This window comes from Asterias amurensis, chromosome 13 (genome assembly GCF_032118995.1).
Source record: "Asterias amurensis chromosome 13, ASM3211899v1".
Taxonomy (NCBI): domain Eukaryota; kingdom Metazoa; phylum Echinodermata; class Asteroidea; order Forcipulatida; family Asteriidae; genus Asterias; species Asterias amurensis.
This window is the reverse complement of record NC_092660.1, coordinates 14,683,545-14,705,519: the sequence shown is the minus strand read 5'-3', so window position 1 is coordinate 14,705,519 and position 21,975 is coordinate 14,683,545. Positions and strand designations below refer to the sequence as shown.

The window sequence follows — 21,975 nt, the reverse complement described above, 5'->3', positions numbered from 1 at the left end:
TTAGTCTATTTTGTAGCCCAAATAGCCCAATTCGGCCGGTGTGTCCCTTTAATATAATAAGGGGAGCGCATTAAAAGTAGCCAGGCCTAAAGGTGTTACTTTTTGCATAAGCGGAATTGAAATAGGCCTACGACACAAAAAATAGTGTTAATTTCCCCACTATAAACCAGTGTAGTATCTTACCTTTGCCAGGAAGTAGAATGTATACTCGTGGTAGGGAAAGTTGTGAGAAGACTGCACTGCTCTGTGCAGCGTCAAAGGGATTTGTACACAAAAAGCTGACCGCCGGGCCGAGGATCATTTTCACATAATAAAAAAGTCATGTAAATGATTGTCAGCTGGGCGGTTTTTGCATAGCCCCGGACACGATTGCATATGCAAAAGTGTCCGGAGCGGACAGTATTGCATGGCGGACACAATTGCATCTGACACCGGTTCAAGTCCGCCCCGGCTCGGCGTAACACCCGTTCCATTCTTATTGCTTCATCCTTCGGATGATGGGACGGACACTAGCCGGATCATGTGTGTTATTAGGCCAGGCCTATGCACTAGAATAATGGTGCGATGTGCCCGCTGTGTTCCGGAGTTAGTCTTGGTCCCAAGACCATTGGTGTTGCGCGGTCACACACAACCAACGTAATCGGAACGTTGGTTGTGTGTGACCGCGCAACACCAATGGTCTTGGAACAAAGACTATTCCGGAGTTTGATTTGGCTGCCACTTTTTGGTCGCCTGGCTGAAAAATCTCGGTATCAAAAAAGCAGAAGTAGAACGCACATAACTATTTTATAAACAGTTAAAACGATTTTCTCAAAAGGTAGAGAAAAGCAGGTGGCAAAATAATTTTTGGGCACCAGATTAAAAACTACTTTTCATGTGGCAGAAAATGAGAAAATCGTTCCATCTACATAATGGACCTACTTCTATTCTATTTTGATAGCAAAAGGGCAGGTGGCCACTTTGTGTCCGCCCAAAAAAAAGACTCGTAAGCCCGGTGTCGCAATTATGTTATATGCAATACATGTACTATCCGGAGGACATTTTTGCATTATGCAACAATGTCCGCCGGACGGTTGCATATGCAAATGTGTCCGGAGCGAACAGTATTGCATGGCGGACACAATTGCATCTGACACCGGCCCCTAATTAATCTGCTTTCTGGTCACTATAACTTGTGGAAAATGCGTTCGCACAAAACGTTCAATTGCATTTATGGATAGCAGCTGAAAAGCAGCAAAAGGGGAAAAATTCATTAACAAACTTTTAGCTTTTCTGATGATAATGATCGCTTGATGCTAGCATAGAGTAAGGACAGAGATCTCTATGATGCTAGTTGGTCCCAATGCGATCCCATGTGCGTACTGTGAGCGCACGCGGGGTCTGTTTATCGGATGCATGTTGCAATGTAGCAAGATCCCGGCCCTAGCAACCATTGTTTATTTTTGGTACCACGTTACAACCACAGCACAGTGCGTGTACTTAGTGAACGGGAAATGTGTGTACACAGCATGCAAGCGCAACAAACCGGCCGGCCCCCGATCAGAACAGTGCCAACAACGGACAACAACAGACGGCGGCCAAACAAAGTCAGCTCTTCCTATTAAAATTTGTAGGTTCGACGACATTTTGTCAGAGTTATTAAATACAATTAATATTTTAAGTAACTGAATTATTGAAGAACACAACAATGGCACAAGCTGCTGCAGCCGCCGGTCAGAAAGAACCGATCAACATCGTCCATCAAAATGCCATACTCTGTGAAACCATCAGGAAAGAGAATAAAACTCAGAAGTTGTACACAAACTACAGCATTAACCCATTCAAGAAAAGTAAGTACAAATTTGAAGGCTTTATGTTTTAACTTCTTTCACATAAGCTTAATTTTGTAGTAGTTTTATATTACACCATATATAATTAACTTCAGGGCAAGACTAGACCAGAGCTATTGTAGTGTTAAATAATCCAGCTGCCATTTTCCATTCATCCAATATTTCTCAATTAAAGTTCACATAAACTTTCTAAATATCTATCTCAAAACAAAATAAGCATTAACTTTTTTTGTCAAGGTAACCAAAAGTGCCCAGCCGTCAATTTCACCAAACTCTTCCTAACTTAGGATTAATAAAGGACTAGGACGGGTTCAGATCCGTATCGAAGTACGTAGGAATAGGATGCATTGAACCTATCCTAATAAGTTAGGACGAGTTACTCGTCGAGTTAGGATTAATCCTAGCGCTTCGTAAAATCGGCTGCAGGATAAGAAGTGTTTAATGCACGAAGTGTCTAGACGTTTACTCCTTCGGTTTCGTTCCGCTATCGTCTACGATAGAGGAACGAAATGGCATAGTTCTAGGGGGTTCGTTCTAGGACTGGAGTACTAGACATTATGCCAATTTAATAAAATCAAATTTGATGCTTTCACAAAATCCTGTTTCCTATTTCTTCGAAGAACACAATTAAACTGTAGCTGTTGAGGGAGGCGGTATTTGTTGTACGGCTGTGAATAATAAGTTGAAACCATTTTTTTATAATTTGTATTTCATCCTTCTTCTACACAGTGTACACATTAACAGGGAAGCCCAACTCGCTACATGATTCAGCAGATGGTGAAGAGGATGGTAAGCTTGATCATAGGATAATAATTATAATTGAATATTTGTCAATATTGTGGGGCCGCACTAAAGTCAACAAGTGTCTTGTCAAGACAACTAACAAAAAATTTAAATGCACACTAAAACAATAATTGAACACAAATAAACCATTAAATACATATGGAAAAGCATCAAGCATCTGAAAGCACACACTTTCGTGTGACCATGGTGGGACATGGGTGTTTTTATCTTTCATAAATATCTCCCAACTTCGACGACTGATTGAGCTCAATTTTTCACATGTTTGTTATTTTATGCATATGATGAGATACACCAACTGTGAAGACTAGTCTTTGACCTTTACCAACAGTGTCCAGTGACTTTAATGTGTTAGTTTGATTTACACCCAGATCACTTTCTGCGCATCATCAAGAGATCTTATCAGGAGCCTGTTAAGAAGTTTGAATTTCCACAGACTGAGGCCCAAGAAATAGGTTGGAATCATAGACCACTGGTAAGTCAACTTTCTCAGCAGAACCGTCAATTTATGCAGTTACAGCACATGCTGAAATTTCCATCTTGGTCAGTTGTTGTTGTTTGTAAAAGAAAAGAGCTGATGTCTATCTGCACCTCACTGCTCAGTTTAAAGATGAATGTTGTTATTTTGAAGTAGAATGATCTAAACAAAAATAAGAAGTTCTGAGAGTATTTGGTGTAAACTTTCCATTCACAATCTGCAGGCTAGGCATGCTAGTCTCCTTCCATAAGGCCTTAACCTGATTGTGACAAGGTTTATTTACTGTACACACTTTCTGGAATTGTGTCTAGCACTCTGAAAGAAAACAATCTCAATTTTACTTGTTTAAAGCTCATCTTTCCATGCCCACCTTAGAGTGAACTATAAATGTTAACGCTTATTATTAATGTATTTGGCTCTTTTGCTGTTTTTTCTTTGCAGCTACCTCAGGACCGAGAGGACCGCAGACTTCACTTTCCGAGACAAAACTCTGAAATCACTAAATACATGGATGAAGCTTGGAGGCAAAAGGAGCAGCAAGAAAACCTTCAATAGTTCTTTTCTTTAATTTATGTTTTTATTTTAAACTTTTCTTTAATACTGATAATCTACGAGTCCGGATGGTTGATTCAAGTACTGTGTGATGATACGGGCTGGGTTGTTACAATGAATTCTGGCAGTGCCATCAAACTTGTTCCTTAATTTCTCCTTTTCTGTCAAAAAGCCGTACCTAACTTTTCCACCAGTCTACAATCTTACATAATGTAGTAAGAATGTAACACTATCACTTACCTATACAGTATAGGGGCACCACCTAGTTTGTAAAGATTATTATTCTTTTTACATTGAAGTTGTTGTCAAGCATTTCTTTAGCATTTTAATATATTATCCTTAGTTATATATCAATTATCTCAATTGCTGATGATTGATATGTACAGTTGGCTCTTGTCAAAAAGACCACCATAATGAAGCGGTTCTGGTTGTAAAGAGTTTACTCTGAAGTACAGAATATCGTTTCTGTTTTGCTGTCTTCTTGCAATAACGTCGTTCCAGTTATAAAGAGATTATTTAGCCAGTCCCAGACTGGAGTCGACGTACATGATGCGTTCATTTAGCTTCCCTGGGTCGTCCCTGCGGTGCTCACTCGAGTGAACTCCTGACAAGAGCTAATCGAACTATCACACTCGCCCTCTCGTGGTGACGGCATGCACCTCAGGTCACCCCCAAGTGACCCACTCCACACGCAGGGCACTAGGGGCTGACCCAGGTGAGCCCTGTCAAAGCTATTTGAACGTACCAGGGCAGACCCTGTGAAGCTAAAGGAGCGCACCCATTACTTATCACTTCCTCATAATGCATTAAGTGACTACATGTTCATAGTACTGCACTATAAACTATATAATATATACTATACTATACTACATGTATACTGTTTTCTATGCTTATAGAAGCGCAATATATTATTATGCACAATGTACTAACAGACTTATGCAAATAGGCCAATATTGCATAAAAATGAAAAAGTGCACACATGTACAGTACTTGCCAATGATAAATCTTCATTGACCGCATTTAAGGGCATTTTTTAGCTTGTGCCATCGTTTGCAAGGGACTACATGTAGTTGGCTTTTTAGTGCAGGCCTGGAATTTCATGGAGGCCATAGCATTTACCCCTTAAAAAGTTCCTCATAGACTTGAAGATTTTCCAATGGCAGTGTTCTTTTCAAAATGAAAATGGCCTTGCCTTCTAAAAGATGAAATGCAGGCCTGTATTAAAGGCAGTGGACACTATTGGTAATTACTCAAAATAATTATTAGTATAAAACCTCACTTGGTAACGAGTAATGGGGAGAGGCTGATAATATAAAACATTGTGAGAAACGGCTCCCTCTGAAGTGAAGTAGTTTTCGAGAAAGAAGTAATTTTCCATGAATTTGATTTTAAGACCTCAAGTTTAGAATTTGAGGTCTCAAAATCAAGCATCTAAAAGCACACAACTTCGTGTGACAAGGGTGTTTTTTATTTTGTAGTTATCTTGGAACTCAGACGACCAATCGAGCTAAAATTTTCACAGGTTTGTTATTTCATGCATATATTGATATACACCAAGTGAGAAGACTGGTCTTTGACAATTACCAATAGTGTCCATTGCCTTTAAAGCGAATCAGCGAACTTCTCTGTTTTGACCTACTTTATGTAAAGGGCATCAGTATTTAATACCAGCATTCTTTGGAACTGTAGATGCACTAGGTTTCACCAACACATTTTCAGTTCTAATACTTAGCAGCACGCAAACTATGACTAAAGCAATAATAAGCATCTATGTACATGTATATAAGGAGATATAATTCTGTTGTATAAATTTGTAAATAAAATTGTTGGAAGGTACAACCATGTTTCAAGATGTCATCATTGCGGTCAGTATAAGTAGGAGTATCCGTTCAATAATTAAATGATTTATGGGTTCTTGTCAACAAAGTATTTCACAAACAGTACTTGTACAGCACCTTTTCTTTTGACCCAGGTAAATAAAATTCTTGCATCATGACATTACGCTAAAATGTTGTACCCCCCCCCCCCCCACAAACTGATCTGCATATGGACTGGCAATAAGGGGACTTGCTTCAGGGAAATAGGTCCCTCTTCTAGTCACAGGCCCGAGGGGGATAGACAAGCACTAGTAAAAGGGTAGCGACGAGCTCTTAAACGGCCGTTTACAAACCGACAGGGTCATTGCTGTGTGACCCTGCAAGGTTTTAAACGGACGTTTAAGAACGAGTCACTACTCTTTTATTCCCATTCATAAATGCCCTTTTGTTAAAAAACGAAGAAGAAAAAAAATAATACAATTATAGACACTTTGACAATTGAAAATTCAAGGTTTGAAATACATTTTTCTTAAAAAACTTTGTGAAGAGTCTGTTGCGCGTGGGTTGTCTGTACGCACGCGCGCTTAGAAATAGATTACGCGACGTTACTAATGACTATGAATTGCGTTCCCCGTGATAATCTTGCGCACCCGACACCCGTCAGCCAGCAGGTTATTAACAGCTCCAACTGGTCATTATCAATCGTTTAAACACCTCCACGTGACGCGCTCTCCACCAATAGGAGCAGAGAAACTGTCTGGGGTATTTATGAATGAACAATTAAAAAATATGAAATAAGAAAAAACAAACTTTTCAAGATTTCGAAATCAAATTGTTTTAATGCAGCAGAAAAGCATCAAGATCAATGCAAAATTGAAAGCAACGCTAGAGTTTCACCAGATTTGGTTTGTTAGTTGCTGTTCACACCATGTACATGTACATGTACATTCACTATCTTTCCTTCCAAGGCTGATAAACGGCCAATTACGGCACACTATGCAATGGAATGTGTACTCTGTAAAATGACACGTTCCATCATCTAAAAAAGCAAGGCTATGTGAGCTATACATGTACAATGTATGCAAGTCTATTTTCCTTTTCTCCATGGTCTATGTGAAAATGTTCAAAGCTCTTATTGTACATTTTTAAAGCATTACTTGTAAAAATACATCCAATTTGTGTTTGTTTAAATAAATTTCAAAATATCATAAAACAAAGATTAAAGTATTATTATTATACTACAATGTATATGACTTCACAACACAAAATCTTGTCAATTAAGTTACAACTAATCATTGTGAGAATTTTGGGAAACACTAAAAATTGATTGATTGAAAAAAGACCAAACAAAAGATTAGAGTTTAAACACTGAAATTAAACACAAAACAGAAAATTTAGTTTTGGGTCAATAAAACATTGGAATACGCTGTTAGCCTACTACATGTACATTCGAAAATTTCATATCTGGACATGTAGCCTTTAAGCCTGGTTCATACTTCCTGCGAATGCGAGTGCGGTACGAATGTTGACGTTACAAATTAGCAACGAAAATTTCGCAGCAGTTGAACTCCGCTCAACTCACTTGCGAATAGCTTTGTGAAAGGAGGGTTGTGACGTCACATTCACGTCAAATTTTGCTTCGCATTTGCAGAAAGTATGAACCGGGCTTTATGTGAATGGAAGTGGCAGTAGTTTGTGGCCACTATGGTCATTTTGGTACAAGCCGTCTGTGGCTGCTATGGTCCCTCACTCGCTCTAAAGGGTTAAGGACACGGTCAATTTTATCCTCAAGTAAATTAGAATCCTGAGCCGGTTTATGTATTGACCCTTGCATCAACGTCACACAGCTCAAAAAGTAAATTCCAAATTTCTACTAGCAGAAAATGAAGATTTTGAAAAAATGGTTTTACTTGAAAGTAAAGTCTCATTTTCTACTATCAAAAAATTGGAAAATTTTGTGTCCACTTTTGGTCCTCCATAATCAGGGGTGAGAGTCATTACTGACAAAAAAGTCTGAAACTTGGATACAAATTCTAAGGTATGTTGAAATGATGCCTTTTCTACTGTTTGGTAACCACTGGGGTTTTAGATTCCAAGGAGCTTTTGGAAACAATATCCAAAGCACTTGAGAAGTAGACCAATGAGCCGGATTTCTTTTTTTTGTTGAAAAAAATATTGTCTGATTTCTTCACCAGGTCGACATAAAAGTCTGAATTCAGCCAAAAGTCTGAACAATCTCATCCCTGCATAATACATGTACACTATATTCACATCCGTACATAGTATGCCTGTGAGACTTTAAAATGGAAAAAAAAAAACCCTCAATTTACCCAGAAATTATCTTACATAAGAAACCACAACTGGAAGGCCTGAGCTACTGTCTGACGCTTGCCATTTTGCTCATAAGTATTTTGGTAAGCATGTCAACGTTGCATTGCCTAAAATGTGCACTATTCTGTATAAGACATGTGAAACACTGACTCCCAATACGACGCAACCTGAATCTTATTTTTATTTGCAAGTTGAAACAAATATATATGTACGAATACAAGTTGGCACAAAATTAAAAAACCTTCAATTTTGTAGTGTCAATTGACCATAAAAACAATGATATCTCCTTCTCTCCAGTGAAAATGTCTGGAAGAAAACAAGAAACTGTACTCGTTTATTTAAGGCCCTTTTCGAAACCACGGCCTCGGCTCAGACTAGCTTGGCCCCGCGGTTGTTTTGACAAGTGTGCATGCTCTCCGTACGCACTCAGGGCTTTGACAAGAGGATGGAGCCGAAACCGAATCCAAAGCCGAAGCCGTGGTTTTGAAAAGGGCCTAAGAAATAGTTGATGTTATGTTTACATAGGAAACAGAAAGTTATTCATTCATGATATAAACATGATACATCTAAAAAAGCTGAACATTGCTGCTGCTTGGCGGCGCTTCCATGCTACTGAAGAAGACAAGTGGTACATGTCAAGGGTGTACATATCCTTTAAAAATACATCACTATCGCATCTCTATCATCCATCTTTGACAGTAATTGAGGTATCTTGCATCAAGGTCTTGATTAAAGGCACTGGACACTTTTGGTAATTACTCAAAATAATTGTTGTGCATAAAAACTAACTTGGTAACAGGCAATGGAGAGTTATTGATAATATAAAACATTTTGAGAAAAAGTTCTCTCTGAAGTTTTGAGAAAGAGGTAATTTCTCACTCAAATATTAGAGCCTTCAGGACTGAAGCCTTTTTTTGAGAAACAAGGATTTTTTCTTTTATTTATCTCTTGCAACTTCAAAGACCAATTGAGTCAAAATGTTCACAGATTTTTTATTTATGCGTTTGTTGGGACACACCAGGTGAGAATACTGCAGCTGATTTCACAAAGCAAAAAGATTCATCTTAAGACGAGTTTGCAGTATCACCATAGTGATTTGTATTGTGACATCACACTTTGCCTAGCAACTAAAGGCAGTGGACACTATTGGTAATTACTCAAAATAATTATTAGCATCAAACCTTACTTTGTAACGAGTAATGGGGAGAGGTTGGTGGTACAAAACATTGTGAGAAACAGCTCCCTCTGAAGTAGCGTAGTTTTCGAGAAAGACGTAATTTTCCACGAATTTGATTTTGAGACCTCAAGTTTAGAATTTGAGGTCTCGAAATCAAGCATCTGAAAGCACACAACTTCGTGTGACAAGGGTGATTTTTTCTTTCATAGTTATCTCGCAACTCCGACGACCAATCTAGCTCAAATTTTCACAGGTTTGTTATTTTATGCATATGTTGAGATACAGCAAGTAAGAAGACTGGTCTTTGACAATTACCAATAGTGTCTGTTGATTTGCAGTTAAGATCGATCTAAGAACTTTGTGAAATCGTCCCCAGCTGGTCTTTGACGATTTCGGAAGTTGTCTAGCGCCTTTAACGAGTCAATGCACTCCGTAGATGAAGTTAAGACAGCCAGTAACGTCCTGAGGGTCCAATCTATATCTTATACGTTTCACCTCTTTGACTTCATCTGTTGTCTCTTTGCCTTCCCGAATCGTTTGCTTTGCTTCTTGCGGTCAGCCTGATACTTCTTACCGGGCTGTAATAAAACAAACGTTACAATTGTTAAGGCCATCGGACACTTTCGGAACAGAACAAAAAAAAGTTCACTGATTTACAAATAACCTACAGGGTTTACAGAAGGTAATGGTGAAATACTTCCCTTGAAACATTATTCCATGAAATGCTTTACTTTTTGAGAAAACATGAAAACAATTATCAATTCTCGATATCGAGAATAACAGATTTATTTTAAACACATGTCATGACACGGCGAAACATGCAGAAACAAGGGTGGGTTTTCCCACTCCGATGACCGATTGAGCCCAAATTTTCACAGGTTTGTTATTTTATACCCTAAGTTGAGATACGCAAAGTGTGGGCCTTTGGGCAATACTGTTTACCGATGTTGTGCGATTGCTTTAATACAAGTACTTGTACCTGGTATCCAAGAATTGTGTCCGGCAATTTATTTCTTTGATATGAACTCTTTATTAATACTAACTCAAAATAGATAACCAGAGAATGACACTTGACCCCCATTTTTGGTTCTTGTAAACAATCAAGAATTCTGCCCAACTGATGTTCATGTAAAACCTATGTAATAATCACACAAATTCGGGCAAGATTGGCAAATAAAGGTTTTTAAAAAACTAGCATCTTAGTCCAAATCAAAATTGAAATTCTATTTATAACAAATTGCTATGGGTATTTCTTATTCCAGAACTTTGTAAATACAATTGGAAAAGATCATTTGCATTCATAGATTAATCTAGTCTTTGGTCAAGTTGTTTTCTTGGTTTTTTTATATGCCTGAGACTTGCACAGTCCATACAAACTGGTCTTCAAAACAAGTCTTCCTCTTTGATATACAGCGTGCAATGACCAATGGCGAGTACTATTTTTGGCGCCTGCAGCCCTAAAAGCACGGGCGAAGCAGTAAGGATGCTAGATGATCTGTAGTGCAATCTCATGCAATATCTGACCACTTTAACCAATTTTGTTTTTACAAGATCATTTACAAGTTGGGAATTACAAAATCAAAATGCAGGCTACAATGAAACCTTATTAAGAGACAAAAAAGTGTTGGGTGAGACATGATATGATAGTGATTTGTTTGTATTCATACAAAATATTCATGAATCTACGATATTTTGATCTTGGTGAGTGAGACAGTCCATCTTGTTTCTATAGTTAGTCTCCTGACAATGACTAGAGCAAGCTAGTCGAAACGTTGAGATCAATTAAGAACTTACTCCACGGTAGTGCAGTAAATAACAATCCTATAAGCTAAAGAAGTAGTCCATGCCGATTTTCTACCTTCCGCCCAGGTAGTAGTTAAAAAGCAGGACAGTTCTTTTCAGAACTGATAAGTCTCCCGAAAAATCAGACGAATCTACTCCGCGGTAGTAGAATATAAAAAAAAAAATAGCAAGACAGTTCTCTAAAGAACAAACCACCAAACTCTACCTGGTAAGTAGATATACACATGGTGTCAACGCAAACCAAACATATGCAAATTTAACATCTATTATATCATTGCGGTACCCGCTGCCAAAACATAGGATTCGAACTGCCTCTAGCTACCGGGCAACCTCGGTAGTCTAGTTGGTAAGACACTGCTCTAGACTTGCAAGGGTCGTGGGTTCGAATCCCACCCGAGTAACATGCCTGTGATATTTTTGCACAGGACTCGGGAAAGTACTGAGTATACAGTGCTAACACACATCGGTGTATGGGTAAAAACCAAAATTAATATTCTTTATCCCCGGTGCAAATTTAACATCTATTGATACCTCACCATGTAATGCCTTAAATCATATACTTTAGTTACCTTGTATATATTAGGTCCTTGGTCTCGTATTCTCCTTGATGAATTTCCTTTACTCTCGTCATAAGAGCTTTCTTTAGAGTTTCTCTTCATTCCTCTCTTCCTTCCGCCTTCTCCAAATTTATTATCTCTGTACTGACGCTTCTGGCCCTTCTGTCCCTTCCTGAAAGTACAATTTTTTATCATTTCAATAAGACACTGCTCTGGAATTGCAAAGGTCGTGGGTTTCGAATTCCAACCGAATCCCAACCGAGTAATTTGCCTGAGGAAAGTACCGAGTATACAGTGCTAACAGACATCAGTAAAAGGGTAAAACCAAAATTAATATGATTTTGATTTGGTTTGATGGTGCATGTTCATTATTACCCCTGGTCACTGGGCCATTTAACTAATTCCTTAAACCATCTCTGCTCTCTGGGGAGTATACAGCCAGTGCAACAAATATGCACTACTACATGTAAGCTAAATCAATCACAAGAACCATCTCTGCCCTCACAGGTACCCATTTACCCCTAGGTGCAGAGAAGCATTTATAAGTATCTTACTCAAAGACACGACTGGGACCCGAACCCACACTCCGGAGACTTAACCACCACAATTTGAATTCAATGCTCTTAACCACTCGGCCATGACACCCTACACATCAAATGAGTTCATTCAGACGTGACATATAAATTTATAGGCTCACCCCGTTTTCTTGACAGATCTTTCATCAGGGACTCCTCGTTTTTTTGTCTGGTTACTTCCTGGCTTTCGGTCCAGATCTTCTAAAATGTCTAAGGCGTCCTTTTTACCTGTAAAAACAAAAGTTCACATAAAGGCATTAATATTTGATAACACCTTTAAAGGCCAAGTGACAAAGGCCCTGATAACCAGAACGAAAACAATAACGATAAAAATGCACTCCCCTCGATTATATATTTATTGACCAAACCAACAGCGGACGAGCCGCCAACTACAGGAAAGGATAAAAAACAATTAGCCTATATAAAAACAATCTGATATGTACAAAGTTAACAATTAAAATAGAATTATCTTAGGGAAGAAAATTAAAGCATACACTGAAGATTAAATAAAATAAAATAGGGAACAGAAACAGACCACCACGAACGACTGTGAAAATATATTAAAAATATATTTTAAAAGCAAAAGCCTACATTAAATTATAAAATAGAATAAACAATAAAAGACAAAGGAAATAAATTTAAAAACAAATAAAAATATAAACAAAAATAAACAAATCAATGTAAACAATACCGAAGAAAATAAAACAAAGAAGATGATATGGCACGCAAAACCTGACCACGAAGTTGAAATGCACTACGCAGAATACGCCCACGCTCATTCAACCAATCGAGGACGTGTATTTGTATCGTTATCGTTTTCATTCTCGTTATCCGGGCCTGTGTGACTTGGCCTCAACAATCCATTTAGTACAGTCAAGCTTTTGTAGACAACATACCAAATAAATGTAGTAAGCGTAAATGTAAATAAGCATAGTTCATGGGAAGGGTCTATTAAGTAAAAACTGGTGGATTCATTTTGGAGAGTTTGTGTAAGATGCAAAGTTACCTCGTCTAAACTTCTTGACTGACTCCATTAATTCTTTCTTGTCTCTCTGTCTCTTGAGCAGTACTTCATGTTGAACCTTGGAATACAAAATATCAAAGAATTACACCCAAAAAAACACATCTTCTGAACTGATCTTCGCCTGGAAATGTCGTCATCGTGTGAAAGACTCTGTGGCAGTGAGCAGACCTGATACTTCACTTCGACGCCTCCTTGCCCCCTGGTCATTGCCTTTGTGCCCTTAAAATGCTCCAGTAGAATTTACAGTTTCCTCAAAGGGTACCCTATACCAAGGAGAAAATGCATTGGTGCCCCTGCCCTTTCAAAACGAAGCATACAGGACTGAATGAGGTTATACAGTTGATCGAGAGGAATGCCCCGGGCTTCTTCTTAGCCCCGAAACTCACCGGTGTTATCAATTTATGAAGAAATAATATCACATTGCTTTTCAGAAGCCTAACTCATATTTAACACACAATTAGGTACACACTGTTTTCCAATAGGACACTTTGGAACGCTAGGTGGCAGCAGACTCACCAGGTAGATTTCCATTGTTAACGTTGAGCATGAGCACATAACCAAGGTCAATGGATTTACCTGCAACCTAGCGTCCTAAATATCCCTATTGTGTTACAGGGACATTTGCTTTGCTTTCACAATTCACAATGAAGTATGATTCCATTAAAACAGATCCACTAGTTTTAAGAACATGGAAAACACATATCAAGGAACATGTTGTTGTTATGATGTTGTTGTTGTTAGTTTGCTCTGAAATGACATGAATTTATCAAGAACAAAGCTTTCTTCATCAAGGAAATATACTGTTTTGTTTGTCTTTATTACAAGTGTCTTTATTATTAACATGACTCACCTTTTTACCAAACTTTTTGAGTTCTCTTAATTTCTTAGCCTTCTGTGATCTGTCTATGGCAAGCTGTTTGCCGATGAGTTTCTTTCTGACCTGTGAAACACAAAATGAAACAAAACTTAATTTATCTGGTTTTGGATTGCATAGCTTATTGGAGTTTGACAATAATGAAAATTAGTTTTAAAAAAACGAGTTTAAAGCTATTCTTACAAAAAGAACTCGAACTTGAAATAACACGTACTGAATAATATATGCACCATTGGCTGTTATACAATTGTTTGTACATTAAATTCATATACATGAAATGTGACTCAATGACCTGTAAAAAAAAAAAAAAAAATACAAAAAGTGACTTTTTGAGTTAATGGAGACATTCAACAAGTGCTAACCAACTCATCAGCATGGAGCTCTGTAAGTGCCATCCATCATGTTGTGATTTTGACATAATTATCTCCCAGTGACACCATCCTAAACTCAAATATGGGTACCTTCAGACAGCGTACAAGTTAGACACGAACCGGTTTAACTTTACATGTTGGATGTAAAAAGTTTTTTCCCTTGTGTTCAGACAGCACTGAGTTTAACCTGATACGGTTTATCTTTGGTTTTAAGAGGTCAAAGCCGACGCGACCCCATCTTTTACACTAACATCCGGTTTATTGTCGTGTTCATTGGTCACCGTGTGTTTATGTAATGATCACGGAGGTCACTGACACACAAACAGTGTTGAAAGATAAACCTGAAGCGGTCTAAAGATAAACCCCCTAGCTCGATGGTCCAACTTTTATGGGTTGAACCTCTTAGTTGAACCGACTTTAGTACTGTGGCTGAGTGACCTCGTAGTCGACACACCAAGATAATTATGTCAAGATCTAAACATGTAAGATAGCACTTCCAGAGCTCCGTAAAAAAGTGATCAAAGATGCAATCTACCTTCCTCATATGTTCATCTGTCTTGGCCATTTCAGCAAAGTAATCTTCGGGTCTCTTCGTTGATAGACCAAGTGCTTGTAGACGTGGTACAGCCTCTAAGACTGCCGACTGACCCTGGCGATAACTAACATACAAAAGTGAAAATATTAATTTTGATTTTTACCCATATACACCGATGTGTGTTAGCACTGTATACTCGGTAGTTGGAATCCTATTTTTTAGCAGCAGTTACCGCAATGAGTTAATAGATGTTTAAATTTGCATCAGGATAAAGCATGTTAGTTTTGTGTTTTTTACCCTTACACAGATGTGTGTTTGCACTGTATACTAAGTACTTTCCCTGAGTTCTACGGAAAAAAATCACAGTCATATTATTACTCGGGTGGGATTCGAACCCACAACCTTTGTAATTCTAGAGCAGTGTCTTACCAACTAATAAACATTTTTAAAGCCATTGGACCCTTTCGGTACAGAAAAAAAAAAAAAGTTCACAGATTTACAAATAGCTAACAGGGTTTACAGAAGGTAATGGTGAAAGACTTCTCTTGAAATATTAGTCCATGAAATGCTTTACTTTTTGAGAAAACGGTAAAACAATATAAATTCTCGTTAGCGAGAATTACGGATTTGTTATAAAAACATGTCATGACACGGCGAAAACAGGAGTGGGTTTTCCCGTTATTTTCTCTTGACTCCGATGTCCGATTGAGCCTAAATTTCCACAGGATTGTTATTTTATATATAAGTTGTGATACACAAAGTGTGGGACTTGGACAATACTGTTTAACGAAAGTATATAATTGCTTTAACACATTTGCCTTGATTGATACTTTGAACATGTTTAACATGTTTGCCTTATAATTGGTATTTCTAATAATCCATACACATGTGCCTTGATAGGTACTTTAGGTACTCAATCAGGGGTTTCCCTGAACTTTTTTTTTCAATCGCCCGCCGGGCGAGTCAACCAAAATTCTCGATCGCCCACAGGTTTTTTCACTAGCTCGCATGAAATTATACAAAAAAAAACAAAAAGCGAAAGTGAACCCCTTAAAATTGCTTTTTTTAAAGGATTTTATATCTGAATTTTTACCTTAAACTATCCCTTTTCCATCAACAACAACTTTAATGACTTCGTGGTTAGGGGGTCAGTTGATTTGAACATGTTTTGAACTCTGTTTGCAACAAAATCTGTGCATAATGCATGGACCAGTGGGCGACTGTGTACTGTTAGGATACTCGGCACCATGTGGTTTGTGCATCGTAGTTTCAATTGATTGTACGTGTTTTCTGAAATGAACTACAGCAATTCCAGTCCCGATCACGGCAAAATGAAATCTAGCAAGTATTTAGAATTGTCAAACTTACTAATTTAAAAGCTTTAGTAAAAGTTTTCTGTGGGATTTTGCCACTGAACCCTCATTTATATGTGACAAGGAATAATTATTTGACTCGCCCGGCGAGAAAGGGTTTTCAGTCGCCCGCTGCTATTTTCACTCGCATTTGGCGACCGGGCGACCGCTAATTTCGAACCTTGTCAATACATGTTTAACACGTTACCTTAATTGGAACTTTTGGTACTAACTTTATGTTTGCCCCAGTTAGTATTTTTGGTGCTCCATGTTTACCTTGATGGGTACTTTTGGTACTAACTCTATGTTTATCATACTCCTCGTTTGCCCCAATTGGTACTTTTGGTGCTCCCATGTTTACCTTGATTGGTACTTTTGGCGCCTTGAAAGCTTTAATTGACATTCTTTGTACTCTGTGCTCAACATGTTTGCCTCGATTATTGGTACTTCTTGTACTCCATGTTTACACATAAATACTTAGAATCTCACTATGACAAACAGTTGCAATTAAACTTACAATGTCATTTCCCGTTTGAAGTCATCGTGCACATCATCGACGACTGTCGGCATTTTCTTTGCTATAGATTCTTCTTCTTCTACATCTGTTGCCGTCTTCTTAACGCCATCACAAACGATATCCATTCGTTCAATCCATGGCAGATTCTGCTGAAGCTCAGCTAAGGCTTCCTTTATCCCTTCCTAAATTCAAAAAGAAATATGTCAGATGATTGACCTTAAAGGCATTTTACACTATTGGTAATACCTCAAAATAATTGTCAGCATAGAAACTTACTTAGTAGTGAGCAATGGAGAGCTGTTGATAGTATAAAACATTGTGAGAAATGGCTCCCTCTGAAGTAACATAGTTTTTGAGAAAGAAGTAATTTCTCACTCAAATATTAAAAGACCTCAGGCCTGAAGCCATTTTTAGGCATCTCAAAGCCCACAAACTAGTGCAACAAGAGAAGAGGTTTTTTCTTTCTTAACTCTCAATGCAAGTTCATTGACCAATTGTGTCCAAATTCTCACAGATTTGTTATTGTATGTAGGCCCCTATATGTTGGGATACACCAAGTAACAAACATTTTTTTTTTACAATAATCAAAGGTGTCCAGTATTTTGCTGCAGAAATTAATAACAAAAATAATAAGTAAACAAAACAAAACAATGTTGTTCAGAACATGGCAACAAGTTCTCACTTCTCAACACCCTGTAGGCCTCACTTTAATCTTTTGAAATCAATCTTGCAGTGTATACAAATTTCTACTGGAACATTTCAACGGCAACAAGGCAAAGGGTCATGAGTAAAGTATCAGGCCTGAACTATTTGCAGGCATGCAACTGCCCGTTGAAAAAAAAAAAAAGGAAAATTTTCAAAGGCACAACGCAAGTGCGGAGCGAGGCAGCCGAAACGCCACGGGACATGATACCCACAATGGTTCCCTAGAAAATGTTGAGGTTTATTATGCTCTTAGGTGCATTGCTAGCATGTACTAGGTTTATTTTACATGATTGTTAAAACCAAAAACGCGGAATTCCGTGGAAGAGTTGCATGCCTGTATTTGGCGTAACAGAGGCCCAAAAGGTAGGGCCTCTCTCTATGAACCAAAAGGGAACCTTATATAGTTCTAGAAGTATTTGTAGGTGAGACCCAAGGTCTACAAAATGATTGATTGACCAATTCTCAGTTGTCACGGTGAGTTTTACGCTTTTACCACAACCTGCACAATTATCTGCCTAGCTGTCTACAGTATTCTACTTTGTCACAAAAACTTTCTTAAGTCATTGTCAGCACTTACCACATTATTGACATATTTCTTGGGTCCTTGAGCGACAACATTTAGTCCCGGCTTCAGCAGTCCTTTAGCAAATGCATTCTGCAACTACATGTGTCAAAAGTGAAAAACAAAGAAGAACATCTTGGTGTGAATTAAGAGTGTCATGGCCGAGTGGTTAAGAGCATCGAATTCAAGTTCTTGTGCTGATTCACGGGAGTGTGGGTTCGAATCCCGGTCGTGACACATGTGTCCTTGAGCAAGATACTTTACTATAATTGCTTCTCTTCACCCATGGATATAAATGGGTACCTGCGAGGGTAGAGGTTGATTTTGTGTATAAAAAAGCCATAAGCGCCTTACAGGCAGCTCAGGGTTGTATACTCCCAAGGGAGCTAAGAAACATTAGAGGGATGTTATAGGCCCCATGAACAGGGCACTAATGTAAAGAGAATTGTTACGGTTATTGTGAAACGCGCTATATAAGAATTTGTTTAAAAACAATTATTTACACTTCATTATTTTGTTAGAGTATTCAACCGTGTTTTTAATAGTGGGAACCAGGAAAATCTGGAAGCAAAAATGGCAAACTGCATGTTTTCTATAGGCATCTCTAGCATCGGCATCGCGCAAGCTCAGAGCAAATGCCTCACTTTTAAAGTGTGATTAATAAAGTCCTGAGCTTTTTTTTATGTCAAATTGTACGGTGAGGAACTTTGAAGTTTTCTTCTGATCTTCCTGCATGTCTTCCTACTTATTTTGGTACAGTTTCCGTATCAGGCCACCACTTTTTCATTCGATATATAATATAGTATCTAAATTTACCTCAATGAGAAATCCCTTTTTAGTTTTACTACAAATTTGTGAAAAAGTGGTGGCAGGATTCGGAAAGTTATTGTTTATTTTTAATTACCGTCAAGTCAAAGTGTCCTGTATAGTAGTTGCGACAGGTTGATTTGCGATAACGTAACTGTCCCCATTTTCTTCAAAATTATTTCTCAATTGTATTTTGTAGTGTTAGTCATTAGACATTAAGAATTTAGTTTGTATTCCTAGAATTTGTGTCATGATTTTTGAAAGTGGTAAAAATTGAGCAAATCATTTGAATTTGGCTGGTAACCCTCTAACATGTAGTTTCAGTTGCGATAACACAACCCTCCTCCGCCGTCGGGAGGAGGGTAACGTTACAGCAACTAGTTACCCTCCCGCTCCACCATCTGGAGGAGGATTACGTTATCCCAACTACCTGTATCGGTGTCCATAGACACGATGCCCACATGAAAGAAAATAATGAGTGAATTTTCAAGCCTGGAACATTGCAGAGACTGATTGACACACGGATAACAAGCGCACGTCGAGGCAGTAAGAAATGACAGGGGTGTGAAGTCACTTGGGTATGTTCAATATTGGGTATGAAGTGTCTTAGGACCGTTACATTACGAATTGACAGACATCGCTTCTGCCGAGTGCTGGTGACGACAAGGTAGCATACGCAGTGGAAAGTTAGCTGATTGTACAACGTGGGGCTATTACAATCTCATGATTTAATGTAAATTGGAAAAAATTGTAAACAAAATAAATAAAAAATACAATGAATTAATAATTTTTAAAATGATGAAAACAAAAAGTGTTGCTGGGTCAATTTGAAATATTCAGTTACTTAGACTATACTCCTATCTATAGAATGTCAGACAACTCGTCCGTCAGACAACTCGACGGTTCAGACAACTCGTCCGTTCAGACAACTCGATGGTTCGGACAACTCGACTTTGAGACAACTCGACAGATGGCCAAGACAAGTCGACGGTTGAGCGGCCGACCTCCGTTACTGTCATGATTACACGAACTTTCCTGTATAATTCCTGCGATTCTATAATATTGATCATTATTATTTACCAACTATTATTTATCACAAGAAGTGTGGTGTTCCAGTGAAGCCATACTTGCAGAAACATGTTAGTGACTATCTCGAGACTTTGTGTAAAAAACAGACTATGAGTATGACCATGCATGGTATGTGTAGCCAGCTAGCAGTTGTCTTCAATTTATTCAAAATTAAAAGGTTTAAAAAAACACAATTAAAACATTAAATAAGTAAAACATTATACAGCTCTATTATTAGAAGATTTACTTTTATTAACTTTATTACAAACAACAATAACAACTCGATCATTTCTACAAGCAATGAAAATGCCGGGGGGTCATGGTAAAAATCAAAAATCTAAAAATAAATTATCCGTTACCCACCCACCATAATAATATACCCCCCCCCCCCCGCCCCCGGGGAACACCCTTGCATCATTGCTTAGTCGCTAGTCAGTACATCCCCACCCCCAGGCCGCTATTTACCCCTCCGCCCTGCGCTGAGCCCCGTCACGGCCATCCGTCGACTTGTTTTGACCCCAAGTCGAGTTGTCTGACGGTTGAATAAATCATCTGTCGAGTTGTCCGAACTGTCGAGTTGTCTGAACCGTCGAGTTGTCCGAACGGACGGGTTGTCCGACGGACGAGTTGTCTGATCTCCTATCTAATACGATAGCCCCACTTGTTGTGTGTGTCACAATGGGCTACTTGGACTACGCTCCTCAAATTTAACTCAAGAGTCGGTAAGGTACCACCAGTCAGAGTGTCAATTAAATCATGGACTTGGGAATCATTGGCAAGGATTCTGGATTGTGTGGTGAAATTTCCTGAAAATGTGTGTACTTGTAATTGTATTGTACAACTACGAACCCGATTGATTCTTGAAATTGAAATGAAGTGTTTTAACGTCGTGGTCGTGATCCGAGTACGACTACTCAGACATTCTTCACATGAGTAAAATAGGACCGTAAAATATTCATGACATGAATTTATAACAACTAACCTCAGCGTCAGAATCATAACTATCTTCGTCGTCACTGGAATCATGTTCATCAGAGTAATCTTGGCCCACGTGTGTATAGACGCGTGTCTGCATGGAAGTCGCCATCTTGAATGTTTTCACCTCGAGTTTGGGAATTTGCTCATTCCAACTTTGAGCAGCGCAGTTCCGGGTTTCGTGGAATCCTGCCAGCACGCGCATCACTCCATATTATCGCGGGTCCGCGCTGCTGCTAAAACAAAAGAGCAAAACGGACATTACACAAATTAACCACACGTTTTGAAGAGGTTTTCCTAAACACTGCTCCATGATAAAAATATCATAAAAGTAAAATTGATTTGAGAGCCTTGAAATGTATAAAATATTTTGCTGGGAACTTTATAGAGTGAGTTGTCATTCATCATAATGATCCCGTTCTCCATACAGCTGCTCAATTTTGGGATCGAGCAAAATAGAAAGATGCGCGCATTTCGTGTTTTCACATGGACTGTTTGTCAGCGTTTCTTTTCTCCACTAACAAAAACCATGGAGTTAGAACTTAGTCCATGCATGGAGCTATAAAGGTCCATGGCAAAACCCACAAGGGACAATGTATCCGAAAAATCAAAATCACCGTCGAATTACGGCTTTTCACCTAATATAATCTCACGTCATTTTGTAGTGTATGCTCCTGCGGGGATTTTTGTTAACCAAATTGTTTTGTCTTCAAAAAGTAGAAGGGTGACGTGCCACGTGGTGTTTCAAAATGACATTTTATATATGCGGCCATCTTGTGAGTCAGCCTGTATATTAGGGGTGTTCAAACTATGAGTTTTTTTAGTTAAACAACTATTTGTTTAGCATTCAAGACTTCGCACCAAGTGCACAAGCACCTGACGAAGTTTTTTTTAAATGAAATTGTATGTTATTTAAATAAAAATCATGTGGATGAAAACTTAAATGAGCGCCACACGAGTAGGCTGCTAAAGCCAATGAGTGTTGAGAAATGAATCTGTGGCAATAATAAAAAAAACGAATTGCTCACGAACTTTGGAAAATTAGGAGGCCGGGCTGTGCCGCCACGGGTCGCGGAGCACCCCATCCCCAACCCATTGTTGATTCCCTTCAGATTATTATTTTGCGCCAAGTAAAAAGTTGGCGCAAAAAAAAATAAACGCAAAAAAAAAGTCACCACCCAAACAAAAAATCGCCGACATCGCATACTTTTAGATCGCCCAACAACCTATTGCATCGATGCCTGTATTATGTGTTACATGTTTGT

At 38.5% G+C, this 21,975-nt stretch overlaps 2 protein-coding genes across 2 annotated transcripts; one reads left to right on the top strand and one right to left on the bottom strand.

Moving 5' to 3' along the window:
* The first annotated feature begins 1,466 nt into the window (after nt 1–1,466).
* On the top strand, nt 1,467–5,492 carry LOC139946521 (cilia- and flagella-associated protein 144-like). Its single transcript, XM_071944207.1, has 4 exons — nt 1,467–1,829; nt 2,559–2,618; nt 3,002–3,105; nt 3,550–5,492. The coding sequence occupies exons 1-4, from the start codon at nt 1,688–1,690 to the stop codon at nt 3,661–3,663; spliced, it is 420 nt and encodes a 139-aa protein (XP_071800308.1). The 5' UTR covers nt 1,467–1,687; the 3' UTR covers nt 3,664–5,492.
* An 836-nt stretch (nt 5,493–6,328) lies between these two features.
* On the bottom strand, nt 6,329–20,849 carry LOC139946520 (probable rRNA-processing protein EBP2). Its single transcript, XM_071944206.1, has 9 exons — nt 20,718–20,849; nt 17,876–17,959; nt 16,594–16,775; nt 14,725–14,848; nt 13,795–13,884; nt 12,927–13,002; nt 12,043–12,148; nt 11,358–11,517; nt 6,329–9,563 (listed from the first exon to the last, which is right to left on the bottom strand). The coding sequence occupies exons 1-9, from the start codon at nt 20,820–20,822 to the stop codon at nt 9,477–9,479; spliced, it is 1,014 nt and encodes a 337-aa protein (XP_071800307.1). The 5' UTR covers nt 20,823–20,849; the 3' UTR covers nt 6,329–9,476.
* Between the last annotated feature and the right edge of the window lie 1,126 nt (nt 20,850–21,975).

Excerpts from the sequence above, each read along its gene's own strand:
- LOC139946521 (XM_071944207.1), top strand. The coding sequence starts at position 1,688 with ATGGCACAAGCTGCTGCAGCCGCCGGTCAGAAAGAACCGATCAACATC. Across the intron at positions 1,830-2,558 it reads CATTAACCCATTCAAGAAAA|TGTACACATTAACAGGGAAG; the intron begins GTAAGTACAAAT and ends TCTTCTACACAG. Across the intron at positions 2,619-3,001 it reads AGCAGATGGTGAAGAGGATG|ATCACTTTCTGCGCATCATC; the intron begins GTAAGCTTGATC and ends ATTTACACCCAG.
- LOC139946520 (XM_071944206.1), bottom strand. The coding sequence starts at position 20,822 with ATGGCGACTTCCATGCAGACACGCGTCTATACACACGTGGGCCAAGAT. Across the intron at positions 17,960-20,717 it reads GTTATGATTCTGACGCTGAG|TTGCAGAATGCATTTGCTAA; the intron begins GTTAGTTGTTAT and ends TGACACATGTAG. Across the intron at positions 9,564-11,357 it reads AAGGACCTAATATATACAAG|CCCGGTAAGAAGTATCAGGC; the intron begins GTAACTAAAGTA and ends GTTTTATTACAG.